Raw genomic sequence first — 18,705 nt, 5'->3', positions numbered from 1 at the left:
TCTTTCCCCCGCCTTCCAACATCAGCTTTGTAATAATGACATATTGATTGCAATCATATACACTCAACCTTATTGATTCCATTGTATGGTACCTAGACTTAATTGACTTCACATGTGTCCAAGTCTAGCTCCGCCCTAGAGGGGTGGGTCTAGGATAGTTAGGCCCCTTGGTTATGATAAAAGGGGAAACCTAATGCTGCATTTCATCCAGCATATAATTATATATCCACATACTGACTCTTGCTATGGCCTTGTCCCTTATTGTGCCAGAGCACCCCTGTCACCTCATCCCTATACATTCCCCCCCACAGAACTCTAAGAGCCCTCTGGAAAGGATGGCCACACCCACTAGTAGTCATGTGTGCCTGCCCCCCCTGAGGGGCCTGGCAAGAGGGGAATGAAGAGTTATGCTAGCCCTTGCTCTCAGTAAAATACCGGCCAATGGCTCATAATAAGACCTAGGCCTCTCTTAGAAATCAAAATCACCTCGGATACAAAAAAGAGCTAGCTTGTAAGAATCAGTGATCACCTTTGATACAGTTACATTTCACTGTAGCAAGTGCTGAAATGAGGTCATTGAGAGCTGGCAAGGGAGGGGGCATTTTCTCTTGTCTACAATTCTAGGACTGGCACCTGCAAGAAGTCATGAGCAAGAGTTGCTATGGTTAAGTAGAGATAGTACTGGGTCAGCTGCACCCCGGGTGAGAACATCCAAAGGGGGGGCTAGAGGAAGGTTTGGGAACATATGAAGTCATTCTGATCAACTGATAAGAACCAAGAGCCCTGGTGAGACAGCTGGGGTCCATTGAAATGAATAGGGCCAAAATTGTATATAAGCAGCAGTTTGAGGGGTATTAGATTAGACAAGAGGAGAAGAAGAACAGAGAAGGAAGACTCCAGAAGGCTAGAGAGAGAGAGGACGTGCCATGATATGGAGGAGGAGTGGCCTAGTGGTTAGGGTGGTGGACTTTGGCCCTGGCGAACTGAGGAACTGAGTTCGATTCCCAGCAAAGGCAGCTCCTTGTGACTCTGGGCAAGTCACTTAACCCTCCATTGCCCCCATGTAAGCCGCATTGAGCCTGCCATGAGTGGGAAAGCGTGGGGTACAAATGTAACAAAAAATAAAAAGTATGCTGCTCCACTATGTGAATGCTTAACTTGCCTGTACTACCATTGGTAAGATTGTAATAAACTATCTTATTATATCTACTACACACTGGGTTCCTTTCTAATTACAAGGGTCTATACTGCCTTGACAGTGTAAGCCTGTCATGAGCAGATTTAAGGTTGGGGTAATTAAGGATCTAGAGGGGATATGAAGTTCTTTCCAGGATAGTACAGAGAGCCCATGGCTTTCGCTGCCCAAATGGGTGAGGCAGACCTAATTATAAACAATGGAGAACGGGAGCTGGGGGGGGGGGGGGGGGGGGGGGGGTCAGTACCAGCCACCTGTGAAAAGGCCAGATGCTACAAGGAGGGAAAACAGTCACATGAAATTGAACTCAGCAGTAATATCTAAACACACCAAACTACTGTGTGTACTTCCTATGTACCAAAGGTATTTATGCAGTGATTATTTTGCACAGATGAAAAGGATTTCTGGGCTCTGAATCAACAGTAAATGAGTGTAGGAAACTGAGATCCCAGGACAGGCCAAGAGCAGTAATGATACCGTGCTCTATGCCCTACCTGGCAAACCCAGCTCCTATGTGGCAGCCTTGTCGGACTGTATTTCCCGCCAGTAAAACCAACGCCATTTGTGTAGTACATTTAATAGATGGTACCAGTATCTTCAGGTCCTGCTTTGAAGTATGGTTCTGCTGTACTGTTATACTCTGTGTTGTTCTGTCCTTGTTTCATCTCATCCTTCATTTATATCCTGCGTCCTCCTGCTCTGTTCCTTCCTAAAGGCAGGACGTCAGACTCACAGAAAAAGAAGCCTGCGTGGCCGCATTGCTGATCTGCAAGGGCAGGCTTCTACATGGAATGTTTCTAGTGGAGGAGTAGCCTAGTGGTTAATGCAGTGGACTTTGAGCCTGGGTAACTGGCTTTGATTCCCACTCTCAGGTGTGTTGATAGCTGGTTATGATAGTATAACAGAACCAAGGCACCTTGGTATCTCTATAGAAAAGTTCCTACCGCGGGACCACAGCAGGTAACACTGCTACATGCAGATGTGATCCTTATGGGGCCAGCCCTAGGAGATTGTGGGGCCCATAACAAATCAGCCAGTGCCAGACCCACCCCTCACACTCCCATGCCTTTCTCTCCTCTCCATCCTCCTCTCTCTCATATGAACTCACTAGGGTCTCTGCTCGGTCCTCAACATACATCCACTCCTCTCTCTCTTCCTTTTACACACGTTTATGCCCTTCTACCCTCTCCCATGTTACAACCCTCCCTACATGATCTTTCTCTCAATATGGGTTTCCATCTCTGCCCCAGTGCAAGCCTCTCTCTCCAGTTGGCCAAAGGGGAGCAACACTTTTTACATAGGTTACCTCCACTTCTACTGATTTCAATCTGAGGTTTGAACACGTGACATCCACAGAATTTGTGACACAATGGGTCTGTATGAGTCAGACTTCAGCCTGAAATGAGCAAAGAAAAACTACCCCCCTGTACTGGATAGAGCTTAAGGGACTGCAAGGTACCATCGTTTCCATTAGACAACATCGCCCCAATTCAAATCAGAACCTCACACAGAAAGAACTCAATACACAAGTTAGGAAATTAGAATGCGCATGGAATAAAAAGAAAGACGAACCCACACTCAATGCCTGGAAACAAATCCGAAGAAAATACAAATACACCATAAGACAAACCAAAAGATATACTACAAAACCGAAATTGGACCAAGTTACAAGGACACACACAAACTCTTCCAACTTGTGAACAAACTAATAAACACCACACCAGTCATGAACAACAGCAAAGGCATACCAGAAGCCGATAACCTCGCGAAGTACTTCAAAGAGAAAATAGTACAACTGCGACTAAAAATACCTGCCAGCCCTATCGAATACACAGCTCTTCTAGAATGTCTGGACCCAGAACCTGGAGTATACCTAGCAGATAGGACCTGGACTGAATTCGAGCCACTATCAGAAGATCTCATCTCCCAAACGCTTAAAAGATTCACCAAATCTCACTGCAAACTAGACATCTGCCCAAACAACCTTATGAAATCGGCCCCCCAACACTTTATAACAGATCTAACGATACATGTGAACCACATGCTACAAAAGGGACTCTTCCCAAAGGAGAAAGGAAATATCTTACTCACCCCCATACCCAAGGATGCAAAGAGAAATGCGAGTGAATTAACCAACTATAGACCAGTAGCATCCATCCCCCTAATAACCAAAATAACAGAAGGGATGGTCACCAAACAACTCACAGAATATCTAAACAAGTTCTCAATACTACAAGAGTCCCAATCAGGATTTCGTTCCAATCACAGTACTGAAACAGTACTAGTTACGCTCATGAATAAATTCAAACAAACGATTGCAACCGGCAAGAATATATTACTTCTACAATTCGACATGTCAAGTGCCTTCGACATGGTTGATCATGGAATCCTACTACACATACTTGAATACTTCGGTATTGGAGGCAACGTTCTTAATTGGTTTAAAAGATTCCTAACTACACGCTCGTATCAAGTGACATCAAATTCGACTACATCAGCCACATGGACACCCGAATGTGGAGTTCCACAGGGATCTCCCCTCTCACCAACCATATTTAACCTAATGATGACACCCTTGGCCAAACTACTATCTAAGCAAAACCTCAACCCATACATCTACGCTGATGATGTAACAATCTACATCCCATTCAAACAAGACCTAAAAGAAATCTCCAATGAAAACAACCAAAATCTACATATCATGCACTCCTGGGCAGATGCCTTTCAGTTAAAACTCAATGCAGAAAAAACCCAATGCCTAATACTCACCTCCCAACACAACACGAGCAAATTCACCACCATTGATACCCCAAAACTAACTCTACCAATTTCGGAAACCCTGAAAATTCTTGGAGTCATCATTGACCGGCACCTAACACTTGAGAATCACGCGAAAATTACGACCAAAAAGATGTTCCATTCAATGTGGAAGTTAAAAAGAGTAAAACCATTCTTCTCAAGAACCGTTTTCCGGAATCTGGTACAATCATTAGTACTCAGTCACCTAGACTACTGCAACTCACTTTACGCTGGCTGCAAAGAGCAAATACTCAAAAAAAAACTCCAAACAGCCCAGAACACAGCAGCCAGACTCATATTTGGAAAACCAAAAATATGAAAGTGCAAAACCCCTACAAGAGAAACTACACTGGTTACCACTCAAAGAATGCATCACGTTTAAAGTATGTACCCTAGTACATAAAATCATCCATGGCGAAGCCCCAGCTTACATGTCTGACCTGATTGACCTACCACCCAGGAATGCCAAAAGATCATCTCGCACATTCCTTAATCTTCACTTCCCAAACTGCAAAGGCCTAAAATATAAACTAATGCACGCATCAACCTTTTCCTATATGAGCACGCAATTCTGGAATGCATTGCCACGCAACCTAAAAGCGACCTATGAACTGACCAATTTCCGAAAACTGCTGAAGACCCATCTTTTCGACAAGACAAACCACAATGACTAAAACATATGAAATCCCCACATATATCTATAGCAAGCATTGTTAAAAGCGCCTCATATTATATCTTTATCATATCTTCCATTACCATGCAACCCAAAATACTTCTGTAACACCAAATAAGTACATAAGTAGTGCCATACTGGGAAAAGACCAAGGGTTCATCGAGCCCAGCATCCTGTCCACGACAGCAGCCAATCCAGGCCAAGGGCACCTGGCAAGCTTCCCAAACGTACAAACATTCTATACATGTTATTCCTGGAATTTTGGATTTTTCCAAGTCCGTTTAGTAGCGGTTTATGGACTTGTCCTTTAGGAAACCGTCCAACCCCTTTTTAAACTCTGCTAAGCTAACCGCCTTCACCACTTTCTCCGGCAACGAATTCCAGAGTTTAATTACACGTTGGGTGAAGAAAAATTTTCTCCGATTTGTTTTAAATTTACTACACTGTAGTTTCATCGCATGCCCCCTAGTCCTAGTATTTTTGGAAAGCGTGAACAGAAGCTTCACATTCACCTGTTCCACTCCACTCATTATTTTATATACCTCTATCATGTCTGCCCTCAGCCGTCTCTTCTCCAAGCTGTATAGCCCTAGCCTCCTTAGTCTTTCTTCATAGGGAAGTCGTCCCATCCCCGCTATCATTTTAGTCGCCCTTCGCTGCACCTTTTCCAATTCTACTATATCTTTCTTGAGATGCGGCGACCAGAATTGAACACAATACTCAAGGTGCGGTCGCACCATGGAGCGATACAACGGCATTATAACATCCTCACACCTGTTTTCCATACCTTTCCTAATAATACCCAACATTCTATTCGCTTTCTTAGCCGCAGCAGCACACTGAGCAGAAGGTTTCAGTGTGTTGTCGACGACGACACCCAGATCCCTTTCTTGGTCCGTAACTCCTAACGTGGAACCTTGCATGACGTAGCTATAATTCGGGTTCTTTTTTCCCACATGCATCACCTTGCACTTGCTCACATTAAACATCATCTGCCATTTAGCCGCCCAGTCTCCCAGTCTCGTAAGGTCCTCTTGTAATTTTTCACAATCCTGTCACGATTTAACGACTTTGAATAACTTTGTGTCATCAGCAAATTGAATTACCTCGCTAGTTACTCCCTTCTCTAAATCATTTATAAATATATTAAAAACACTAGCGCACCTTAGGAAAAGTTCCCTAAGCCCTAAGATCTCCTGCTAAACATAGCACAGAAATGGTCACACGAGACTCAGTAAAAAAAAAAAAAAAAAGGAAAATTTAAAACAGAACCATTTTATCAGAAATGGGGGTTTCAGCCTTTACCAAAACACCAAGTCTGAGACATGCAAAAACTGTGAACAGAAGCATGTCTGAAACAGAGACATGCAGATGCTTCGCCAAGTCTTCTGCACCCTGAATTTTTTTTTTTTTTTTTAAGGAAGGATATCTATCTTTAGAAAGCTAAAAAGATGGGGAGAAAAGCCACCTGACCCTCCAGGATACAGCGTGCTGCTTAAAGGATTTCTCGGGTCACCGAGCCATGAACTACTAGAGAACGTCAAACTTAGCTACGAAAGCCAGAGTACTGAACACTTCGTCCGCTAAACAGGAGCCAATGCTATACTTCTACCCCCCCCCCCCCCCCCCCCTATAGCTATGTAACGTGAACTATACTTTCAGTCTCAGGTCTCTCCAGAAAACAGTTTTAGGGAATAACCTGTGTGAATGCAATGGAAATACAGTCTAAGCACCTCCCTGCATCTTCATATCTACAATCGCATCTTTCCTCACCTTTCATGGTGCTCCTACTGCTAGAGTATAAAATATTAACCAGAGAGACTGCAGTTAAATCATGGTGATTGGGGCATTCAGGGACACTTAGGGGCCTTTTACTAAAGCCACATAAGCGTTGACTCAGGCCCAACACGTGCCAAAATAGAGTTCATTAATCTCATCCCATGGCTTTTCCTACCATCTCTATGCTGATGACTCCCAAATCTACCCCTGATATCTCACTTTGCATCCAAAACAAAGTTTCAGCGTGCTTGTCTGACATTGCTGTCTGGATGTCTCAACGCCACCTGAAATTAAACATGACCAAAACCGAGCTTCTCATTTTTCCCCCCAAACCCACCTCCCCGCTCCCCCCATTTTCTATTTCTGTTGATGGCTCTCTCATTCTCCCTGTCTCCTCAGCTCGAAACCTTGGGGTCATCTTTGACTCTTCTCTCTCCTTCTCTGCTCATATCCAGCAGACCGCCAAGACCTGTCGTTTCTTTCTTTACAACATCCGTAAAATCCGCCCCTTTCTTTCTAAGCACTCTACCAAAACCCTCATCCACACCCTTGTCACCTCTCGTTTAGACTACTGCAATCTGCTTCTTGCTGGCCTCCCACTTAGTCACCTCTCCTCTCTCCAGTCGGTTCAAAACTCTGCTGCCCGTCTCATCTTCCGCCAGGGTCGCTTTACTCATACTACCCCTCTCCTCAAGTCGCTTCACTGGCTCCCTATCCGTTTTCACATCCTGTTCAAACTTCTTCTACTAACCTATAAATGTACTCACTCTGCTGCTCCACAGTATCTCTCCACACTTGTCCTTCCCTACACCCCTTCCCGTGCACTCCGCTCCATGGATAAATCCTTCTTATCTGTTCCCTTCTCCACTACTGCCAACTCCAGACTTCGCGCCTTCTGTCTCGCCGCACCCTACGCCTGGAATAAACTTCCTGAGCCCCTACGTCTTGCCCCATCCTTGGCCATCTTTAAATGTAGACTGAAAGCCCACCTCTTTAACATTGCTTTTGACTCATAACCACTTGTAACCACTTGCCTCCACCTACCCTCCTCTCCTCCTTCCTGTACACATTGATTTGATTACTTTATTTTTTGTCTATTAGATTGTAAGCTCTTTGAGCAGGGACTGTGTTTCTTCTATGTTTGGGCAGCGCTGCGTATGCCTTGTAGCGCTATAGAAATGCTAAATAGTAGTAGTAGTAGTACAGCACAGCTACTGCGGGACTCTTGCGGTAATTTCATTTTTGGCACATGTCCAATACGCCAGTAGTGTAGCTAAGTGGGGCCTGGGCCCCCGTAGATTTGGCCCTGGACCCCCCTGCCGATGACCCTCTTGACCCGCCCTCCCGCCGCCGCCTACCTTTGCTGGCAGGGGACCCCAACCCCCGCCCGCCGAGGTCCTCTTCTTCCGGCACAAGCCTTCGTTCTGTTTCTGTGAGTCTGACGTCCTGCACATACGTCAGACTAACAGAAACAGAACAAAGCCTTACGCCGGAAGAAGAGGACCTCGGCTGGCAGGGGTTGGGGTCCCCCACCAGCAAAGGTAGGTGACGGTGGGGGAGAGTTGGCGGTGGGAGGGGGTCGAGGGGGTCATCGGCAGGGTGGTGGTGGTGGGGAGGTCAGTAATGGTGGGGAGGGGTCGGCGGCACCGGGGGGGGCACCTTGGGCTCTGGACCCCCCGCCAAAGTCTGGCTACGCCCCTGCAATACGCACGTCATTTGACACACACAGGTTATTACCGCCCGGTTACCACGAGAGTCTTTACCGCTAGGCCAATGGCTGGCGGTAAGGTCTCAGCCCCAAAATGGACCCATGGCAATTTTGATTTTGCCGCCCGTCCATTTAAAAGGCCTTTTTTACAGGCGCGCTGAAAAATGGATTGACACATGTCCAAAACCCACACCTACACTACCGCAAGCCATTTTTCAGCGCACCTTAGTAAAAGGTCCCCTTACCTGGCTAATGCCACTGAATATCTGAGCAAACCATTATCATAGTGCCGGGGTAATCCATGGGTGGTCTATAGGCAGAATTGTCTTGGTACCAACCAGTATTAAGTTGCCAGTCCGAGATAACTCCAATCAAGCAGTGCTAACTTCCCAAATAGTTATCCGGCTATCAGCATTGAATATCGGTCATATGCGGATAACTTCTGGAAGCCAAGCAATAACAGATTGAATATTGGGGGTGGGGGGGCGGGGGTAAATGAGAAAGAGGTATATGCACATGGCAAACACAGAGTATCACAGCATCCTGAAATCTTAGAGCGACTGACCAGGAACGGGGAGAATAAAACATTGAAAAGTATACTTTGAAATAAACCATAAATCAACCATTTTCCTTAACACGAGTTAAGTTGCTGTAGCACTTCATTTTGGCTACTACTCTGAAGACAGAGCAATTTCAATTCACAAATGCAAGAAGCCTCTGATAAGTGCTGCACCCCAAAGATGACCATCAGTAGCGTGAAGGCGTGAGAGGGCTGGAGAGTGGACTGGCGCCAGCGCATATTTTTAATATGACAGATTGCTTGAAAACTAGGTGCTGGCGGAAGTCTGTTTGGGGGACCGGCCAACTCCCCTGGCAACCCACCTAGCTACGCCTCTGATGAGGATCTGATATTTCCTCAGGAGAACTCCTGTATTCTCCTCCCTGGGATAAAGGGGAAAGGGGACTTGCTATGCTGATTTTCTGTGGGGGTTTTTTTTTTTTTTGCAACTACATTCAAAATGGTTTACATAGAGGTACTTATTTGTACCTGGGGCAATGGAGAGTGACTTACCTACACTGGGAATCAAACCCAGTTCCCCAGGATCAAAGTCCACTGCACTAACCATGAGGCTACTCCTCCACTCTTCCACCTACAAGTAAAAGGAGTGACCTAGTGGTTAGAGCACTGGTCTTGACATCCAGAGGTGGTTGGTTCAAATCCCACTACTGCTCCTTGTGATCTTGGACAAGTCACTTAACCCTCCACTGCCTCAGGTACAAACTCAGATTATGAGCGCTCCAGGGACAGGGAAATACCCAGTGTGCCTGAATGTAACTCACCTTGAGCTACTACTGAAAAAGGTGTGAGCAAAATCCAAATAACGAATATTTACACTTTGTACAGACTCCTGCCCATGCATGCCTATCCACAGAAGTTGTGCTCTCCTCTCTGGTCAAGACTCCTTCTTCCATGGTGGCCTTTGTGTTAGACCCTGGGATGGGCACTCCCTGGCTCCTATCCCATACTCCCAGGCTGGGTCTCTCCTCTGCCCACCCTGAGCTCCTCTCCTCAGTTGCCACTTTGCGAAGCCGAAACTCTCCTTTACAGCAAGTGGTTTCACTCCTTCTCATTGGGATTCCCCTTTACTCCTCCAGGTCAGTGGCAGGGGACCATCATGCAACCAAAGACCCCCTCCCCCCCTTTAGGGCAAACTATCAATTTTATCATCTCACTAATATCAATTTTATCATCTCACTAATTCCACCTCCCCTGTCACTCATATCAAGCACTGTTTCCTCTGCATCTTATTTCCAAGTTACTCCCCCTGGGCTGGGCTTCCTCCCACCCAGGAACCTCCCAGTCACGCCCCTCAGTGACTCTTAACCAAGGACCTACTCTCTCAGTGATCCTGAATCTAACAAGGGATTACAACCCCCCCCCCCCCCCCCAAAAGTTTAGAAAACTCTGCAGACGCAGGCCAATCTCAAACCTGTGCTGGGCTGTGAAGCAGGGGCGTAGCTACAGAGGGCCACGGGGGCCTGGGCCCCCACAAATTTCATCCAGGCCCCTGGTTTGTCTGACAGGGTTCCCAACCTCCGCCAGATTAAGCCGTCTCCGGCGCAGCCGCGTTTGCTGCCCTGTTCTTCTTTCTCCTCCTATGCACAGGAGGAGCAAGAAGACATAAGAACAGAGCAGCAAATGCGGCTGCGCCGGAGACCGGCGCTGAAGAAGGGTTTGGGACCCCCCGCCAGCAAAGGTATTTGTTTGTGAGGGGAAATGGGTGCAGGTACACACTAAGCAAATTTGGTACATAATTTATAAAGTAGGATTTAGCAAAGCATAAATGTCAATTATTGGCACCACTCAGGGACAGCCCGACCGTTAAGCCACCTGCGGCGGGGGACCTCAGCTGGAACTCTTCAGGAGCATCTCGGGGAGGCAGCTTCATGGCATTTGACCTCATCACAGTGAAGTTCCAAACCCAGCAGCAGCAGCGATTTCCATACGCTGCCCTGCTGCCGCCAGCACCCGCCTCTTCCCCTTACTGCGGCCGCCTGAAGTAACTTCCTGTTTCGCTCAGGCAGCCGCAGTAAAGGGAAGAGGCGGGTGCTGGCGGCAGCAGGGCAGCGTATGGGAATCGCTGCTGCTGCCGGGTTTGGAACGTCACCGTGATGAGGTGAAACACCCAGGGGGTGGCAGCCTTGGGCCAGGCCTGGCACCGCTGATTCACGTGTCGCTCATCTATAACCTAGGCACATATTGGGTGCCTAATTTTTAGGTGCCAGATTACAGAATTGGCCTTATAAATTACTCTTACAGTGATCAAATATCGCCACTATGGGCTAGATTCTATAAATGGAACCTAAAAAGTCAGTGCCGAAAAAAGCACTATTCCATAAGCTGCGCTTAAAGTTAGGCGCGGTTGTAGAACAGCACTTACGAGCCAGAGTTGCACTTAATTTTAGGCACTGAAACTTCCACCAAAGAAAACATGGTCAAATGCCCGCACCTAGATTTACACGCAGAGCCCAATATTCTATAATTGCGCAGGTCATTGAAAAGCACGCCCTGCAACACTCGTGACCCTCCCATCTCCATGCCCCTTTTTTGGGGCTATGTGTAGAATTTAGGCAGGGATCCTACACCTAAATTTACACACGTAAATGCTAAAACTAATTCGAGTCAATAATTGCTTGTTAAAAAGCTAATTATTGGCACTAATTGGCTCATTCAATGAATTTGCGCACGCACGTTTTGGTGACCTTTATAGAATTAGGGAGTATAAGGCTTGTCGAGATATGAACATATTATTCCAACACTTAAGTTCTCACATTGATACACAAAGCCTTAAATAGCGAGGCTCCTCTTGCTACGGTGATTTACCGACCACTTTGTTGCCTTTCTTCAGGGGACAAATTGTTGCTTGATGTGCCTTCCTTTTCTCGAAGAGTATCATTCCTCAATATTTTATACAGAAGATGCCATATTGTGGAACACATTGCCTGAAGAGATTCGCACAATCGGCTCTGTTATTCAATTTAGAAAGCAGCTGAATTCTTACTGGCTGAAGGTTGCTTTCCAGTTACGATTTGTGCTTTTATTTTCACTTTATGATCTGGTTGTAACTGTGTTTATTTTGTGCTGTTTTTTTAATGTTACATTTATAGGTTTTCATTTGTGTATGTTTTATTGTAACCCACACCTAGGATAGTATGGGATAGACATTTTTTAAAGATATAAATAAATTCATTTTTGTTACCGCCCTTGCTCCGCTCCTTCACTACACGGATACTTTTAGGGCAGTTTGATGCAATTTGAACCTGGCGTGATCCATACAGGCTCTGAATATTTATGGATAGTGAGTTTATATGTTTAGCAGCCACAAGTAAACCTGCAAGTCCATTTGAAAATTGCACAGATTTTACCTGCCTTGTGCATTGGTGCAAGGTGGGACTTCTAATGCTCTGGGGCCCTTTTACTAAGCCGTGTAAGTGTCTATGTGCGGCCAATGCACACCAAAATGGAGTTACCGCATGGATTTTTCAGTAATTTCAATTTTGGCGTGCGTCCGATACGCAAGTCCGAAAAATAATTTTTATTTTTGGATGCGCGTCTCGGACGCGCATCGAGTGGCATTTGACACGCGTAGGTCATTAACCGCACAGTTACCGCGTGAGACTTTACCGCTAGGTCAATGGCTGGCGGTAAGGTCTCAGACCCAAAATTGACGTGCGCCAATTTTGACTTTGACGCACGTCTATTTTTGGCAAAAATGTTAAAAAGGCCTTTTTTTTTTTTTTACAGGCGCGCTGAAAAATGGACCTGCGTGCGCCCGAAACCCACGCCTACTTTACTGCAGGCCATTTTTCAGCGCAGCTTAGTAAAAGGACCCCTCTGTGTCTTACCGCATTTCCATTTCCTTTAAATGCTTGAACTGCCCAACAAAGAAATTAAAACCTTTTTAATCAGAAACTAATTGCAACCGAGAAAGAAAAAAGTGTATTTTATAGACGCAGATATACACATACACACCAAATAGCAATGTGGAAATAAAAAGTCTGTACAATATATTTAAATATTGTCTATATATTAAAATCATAGTGCTCAAAGCTATAAGTTTCTTTGTTATATGTAAACTGTGCTCGATGGCACGCACAAAAAAAAAAATGTAACACAGTCTTCTGTTTTTAGGCAAAAGAAGCAGGGGCCAGAGAGCCGGCTGGCATCCAGCACGCAGTTCCGCAGAAAGAGAGCGCGGGGGCTAGTTTAGGAGGTTCTTGTTCCAGTTTAAGTTCCTGGTTTCTTTATTTTCACATTTTATTAGGGAATTGTGCAGGGCAACGAGAAGTGCTTTCCAAGAAAATGTGAAATTGCTTTAAAAGGAGGGTAGGGGGTAGCTTAGAACTTGTTCCATTGGATAATACAGAAACTCACTCTCTCTCTCTCTCTGTGCAGTACAGGGGTCGTGAATTGAAAGCAGGTAAAGCATGGAGCCTTCCAAGAGTAAACTAGTTTGTTTTGGGGATTGAAAACTAGAAAGGTATCTTTTAGAGGTTTTGGTGCTTTTGTGGTTGACTGTGGGGGTTGACTGAATCCCAGTTGCTGGATGAAAACAAGCCCTGCCTTTTCAAACTTGGCCATTTTTTCAAAAATTAAAAGTATTCTAGGAAAAAAATGAAAATTCTGCACATAGACACGATGACATTTTGAAGATCAAGTCGACAGAAAAGGAATGGCAAGAGATTGTCACCCTATGGCAATAACGTTCTCCCAGATCGAGGAGAAACAGACAGCAGCTGAACCCAGCAGGAGACCCTCTTATTTCCTCAAGAGGGCCTTAGGGGCATAAGGAGGGGATTAAGGCTGTGTAAGTGCACTTAGGAATTGTCATTCATTTAAAAACCTGTCAACGTAGAGATCCCCTACCATCCTGCTCCAAGCTCAGGGCCAATGTCTGGATGCTGCTATCAGAAGTGCTCTTATGCTAATAAGAGTGCTATCAGTGGCATGTCACAAATTTGAGAACAAGCAAGTTGTTTTTCCAAACTTTGACAACACACTAGGGCTTCTAAGAGAGTGTAATAAATTCACAGAGTGTAATAAAATCACAGTGAAAAATGGGACGGCAGATTTTGATTGTAGAAATGATTCCAGGCTTTCAATCTGGCTATAATCTGAACCATATTTCATGCTGAAGTTTTAAAACACTTTGAATTCTGATGCATTTGTACAAAAGACGCATGGGGTTCTTATCGGACTAGCTTTACTTTCTACCAAGGGACCTGGACCAGAATCATTTCCCAGGTCCCACAGGCCTTCCAAACATGGAAATTTAAACACTTAGCATCAATGTAATGCCCCCTAGGAGCATACCTGGGTTTCAGACCCAACCTGACTGGAGCCCCGGGAGCCAGATAGATAGATAAAGGGCAAAAGGGATTTACGTCTGGATTCTATACAGTGGCGTTCCTAGGGGGGGGGGGGCGGTAGGTGCGGTCCGCCCCAGGAGCACGCCGCTAGGGGGGTGCCACGCGCACCTGTCCTCCGTTGTTCCATGCTTCTTCTTCTCTGCCCCGGAACAGGTTACTTCCTGTTCCGGGGCAGAGTAGAAGAAGCATGGAACAACGGAGGACAGGTGCGCGTGGCACCTCGCCCAGCAGCGGGTGTCCTTTCCCGGGGGGGGGGGGGGGGTAGGGGTCCGCGCTGCATCTGGGGGATGCGGGGCACATCGGCGATCCGCCCCGGGTGTCAGCCCCCCCTAGGAACGCCATTGATTCTATATATGGCGCCCGGATTTGGGAACGCTTCCAAGATGTGTACGCAACTTACTTGGCTAATGAGCTGTTAACTATCAACAACCAATTCCTTACATTAGTTGACACTAATTAGGATTTGCGTGTGCATCTGGCTGTGTGCTATTCTACAAAACCGGGCACCTAAGTCCCATAGAACGCAATCCAAAAGTGGGCGTGTCCATGGGAGGACATGAGTGGATCACAGGCGCTCCATAAAGTTGCACGCAAAGTTCTAGAACAACAGGTCTATTTGCCCAACTTGGGCACCAGGATTTACGCCAGGTCTCAGCAGGCGGAAGTCTGGTGCCCAGAGCTGCTCTACAAAGGGCACAAGTTCTTTACAGAATAGTGTGTCTTTTGGGGGGTCCATTTTTGAGTGCCATTTATAGAATTCTCCCATTTATGGGTAAGATTCCCCTCCCTTTCCCTCAGGAAACTACAACAAAGCCTATGTGAACTCAGCTCTCCTAAAAATCCCTCCCACCTCTCTCATCTGTGGTCTGCACTCACTGGCAGGTTTCACAGAATTCCCTCTTGACTACAAAAATCTCTCACCCATATTCCCTCCTTGGAAAACTTCTCCCCATTCTCCCAAACAATGGTTGCTATGGAGAAAAGATACTTTCCTCTGTCAATTCACTGTCATGTCACAAACAGGCCTTATGAAATGCCCCAAATCAAAAAGCCAGTCTGATCAACTCACAAGCCCATGGTCCTATCAAAAACTCAGTTTATAGATGGGGTCTCCTCAATCCTTATCAAGTAAGGACAAATGCTTCTCCTCAAAGTCCCTCCCCTTCTAAAGCAAGGGGGAGGGAGATCCGAAAGCCGATAGGCTGAAATTTTCTTTAAAATCTACTTCTGCTCACTTGAGAGACATCTCTGCAGCAAAATCAAAACAGAATTTCAAATATCAAAGGAACTGAGCAATAGGGCGGGGAGGACCTTTGAAAGGACCTTGAACGCATTTTTTTAATTCATTATCTAGTAGGCAGGGCTGCTTCAGAGGATAGGTAATTCTTAAGCCTCTATTTCCTGGGGAGACTGTCTGGGGGGGAAGGAGAGACAACATGCCTTTCATAACCCCTTCTGCTGTGCTCGTGATGCTGGCATTTTGCCAAAGGCGATGGAAGAGGCTGTACTGTGAGCTAAGAGTACCACTGGCACACCTCCTGACCTGGGAACCCCAAGCCCAACCACCCAGCCTCCTACAGGGCTCAAGAAAACAAAGCAACAACAGACTTTCAGTGTCTCAGATTCTGCATGCGAATCAATTAACCTAGTCAGACGTTAGCTCATTCAGATACACAGGACAGGACGGTAAGTCAACGAGCAAGCTTTAGATGATACTTCTTTGGAATAACCGAGTGCGTACGTGAGTAATCTCTTGAAAGTAAACCCCCTTCCCCAGGTTAGTGTTAACAGATCGGAATGAGAACTTCTAGCTACTCCAGTAATCTATTGGATGGTCACAAACGTATTAATAGTCCAAGAATAAAGGTATCACTTAGTTGAGGGGGAGGGCATTTCACTTGATCCAACCCAAATCCTGCTTGGTTGATGCACAATCTTGAAGAAGCACTACAGTGCAACACCACACGTGCTACGAAGCAAGCAAGCAAGCTAACATTCAAACGTATTCATTGGTCGGTCTTCTAGGAAGAAGTTAATGGATAAGAAAGAGATGAAGGATTCTCGAAAGGTTGGGTGGGAAGACAGCCACAAGTTTAGGTTTGGCTCAGAATGTTGACATCATTCCCATTCACTGTGATGTATCAGACTTGACCCTCACAACATGGGAACCTGCTTTGGCTGCCATCCTCACCTAGCCTGTGAAAACTCAGGGAAATCAGGATAGAGGCATGAAAAGAATACGCCAACCTTCAAAAAGCACAAATTGATCACGTCTGGAGGCTGCTGGGTCCCCAAATGGCAAGGGAAACATCAGAGCACCAAACCAGGCCTGTCTCCTTTAGAGTGAGACCCTCCTTTCATTTTACCCACTGAAATCCCACTCTTCAGATTCTCACTTAGAAACTAAAACTTTGGAGTCTGGGTTATTAAACGAACGTCTTTTTTTTTGGGGGGGGGGTCATTTTTATATCGGTGTGCCGGTATTTTTTCTTGTTTTATCTTGAAGCCGGGAAAGGTCATGGAATAAAGCATTTAAAGTGATGGACTCATATTGGAGGCCCCCTGACTAGTAATTCAAGAAATCAATTCCAACTCGTACACTTCTAGAAGTGGAGACGTCAATCGCCATGGCTTTGATCTCAGTGTCCCCAAACTGCATCAGAGTCTGAATTTCCCGCCGGCTGGGTGCCTCTGAGCTCTCGGTGCCTGTCAGGTCCAGGCGGAGGGTGCCACATTTCTTCACCCCAGGATCGGTGATGAAAGAGACGCCATCTTGCTCGGAGCTGTAGATGTTAATGACAATGATGAGCTGTGACGGCTTGGCTGGGGTGTAGCTACGCTTGACGGTCTCCCCCAGCGCCACGGACTGATCGGCAGAAATGAACTTGTCAAAGACGTCGGTGCACCAGCGTGTGCCGTCCTTCAGCAGAAGCTTCTCTGGTGGGTGCTTCCCCTCCACGTAGCGATTCAGCACCCCCACCCCGTAGGTGAGCGGGGAGCGCCGCACCTTGATTATGGCAGGGTCCAGGCCAAACAGTACAGCACCCTTCAGGATGGTCAAGCCCACGTCATGAGGGATAATGACTCGACACTTGTCCCCAAAGGCATTCTGCACAGCCAGCTGGAGTAAAGGAGATTCCGCAAATCCACCCACCAAGAAAAGGAACTTGACACCGGCCACTTCAGGCTTCTGAAAGAGGTCAGCTGTGGGAAGAGAGCAGGAGAAAGGAAGCTCATTCAACATGGATGTCTACAGAAAGAAATTGTACATTATAGTAACATTCTAAGATGCTACTGTGGGTCACGATTCATCAGTCAAATATCATGGATGTCCCCTGCATCACGCTTCTATCACTGGTGACTATTGTATGTCAGATGTATGTTCCAGGTTTTGTATTCAAGCTGTTTATTAAGGTGACCTATAAAATCATCTGCCATAATAGCAGCATGCTTAATAGTTGGATTTCAACAATAGATTGACTTAAATCTAGGAGAATGTCCTAGGTCAGCAGGCCTAGGACATTCGCCCGAGCTGTAAAACCATCCAGCCAGGTACATATAAATCGATTGTTTACTCTTTCAAAAAGTACAAAGACAAGGAGACACTCAATGAAGTTATATGGTAATACAGTGGTGGAAATAAGTATTTGATCCCTTGCTGATTTTGTAAGTTTGCCCACTGACAAAGACATGAGCAGCCCATAATTGAAGGGTAGGTTATTAGTAACAGTGAGAGATAGCACATCACAAATTAAATCCGGAAAATCACATTGTGGAAAGTATATGAATTTATTTGCATTCTGCAGAGGGAAATAAGTATTTAATCCCTCTGGCAAACAAGACCTAATACTTGGTGGCAAAACCCTTGTTGGCAAGCACAGCGGTCAGACATCTTCTGTAGTTGATGATGAGGTTTGCACACATGTCAGGAGGAATTTTGGTCCACTCCTCTTTGCAGATCATCTCTAAATCATTAAGAGTTCTGGGCTGTCGCTTGGCAACTCGCAGCTTCAGCTCCCTCCATAAGTTTTCAATGGGATTAAGGTCTGGTGACTGGCTAGGCCACTCCATGACCCTAATGTGCTTCTTCCTGAGCCACTCCTTTGTTGCCTTGGCTGTATGTTTTGGGTCATTGTCGTGCTGGAAGACCCAGCCACGACCCATTTTTAAGGCCCTGGCGGAGGGAAGGAGGTTGTCACTCAGAATTGTACGGTACATGGCCCCATCCATTCTCCCATTGATGCGGTGAAGTAGTCCTGTGCCCTTAGCAGAGAAACACCCCCAAAACATAACATTTCCACCTCCATGCTTGACAGTGGGGACGGTGTTCTTTGGGTCATAGGCAGCATTTCTCTTCCTCCAAACATGGCGAGTTGAGTTCATGCCAAAGAGCTCAATTTTTGTCTCATCTGACCACAGCACCTTCTCCCAATCACTCTCGGCATCATCCAGGTGTTCACTGGCAAACTTCAGACGGGCCGTCACATGTGCCTTCCGGAGCAGGGGGACCTTGCGGGCACTGCAGGATTGCAATCCGTTATGTCGTAATGTGTTACCAATGGTTTTCGTGGTGACAGTGGTCCCAGCTGCCTTGAGATCATTGACAAGTTCCCCCCTTGT

The 18,705-nt window shown here is 46.1% G+C and overlaps 1 protein-coding gene across 1 annotated transcript in view; it reads right to left on the bottom strand.

Annotated features, from left to right (window-relative positions):
- Positions 1 to 14,391: 14,391 nt before the first annotated feature.
- HSPA12A (heat shock protein family A (Hsp70) member 12A) overlaps positions 14,392 to 18,705 on the bottom strand; it is a 140,979-nt gene continuing 136,665 nt past the window's right edge. The window contains exon 12 of the mRNA XM_030202649.1: positions 14,392 to 17,289. Coding sequence (XP_030058509.1) covers positions 16,652 to 17,289 — 638 coding nt within the window. The 3' untranslated portion in view covers positions 14,392 to 16,651. The remainder of the gene's footprint in view (positions 17,290 to 18,705) is intronic.

The sequence above is a fragment of the Microcaecilia unicolor genome, chromosome 5, assembly GCF_901765095.1.
Source record: "Microcaecilia unicolor chromosome 5, aMicUni1.1, whole genome shotgun sequence".
NCBI classification, from domain to species: Eukaryota; Metazoa; Chordata; class Amphibia; order Gymnophiona; family Siphonopidae; genus Microcaecilia; species Microcaecilia unicolor.
Note: the sequence above shows the minus strand (reverse complement) of the source record. Positions and strands in the feature narration are given on the sequence as shown.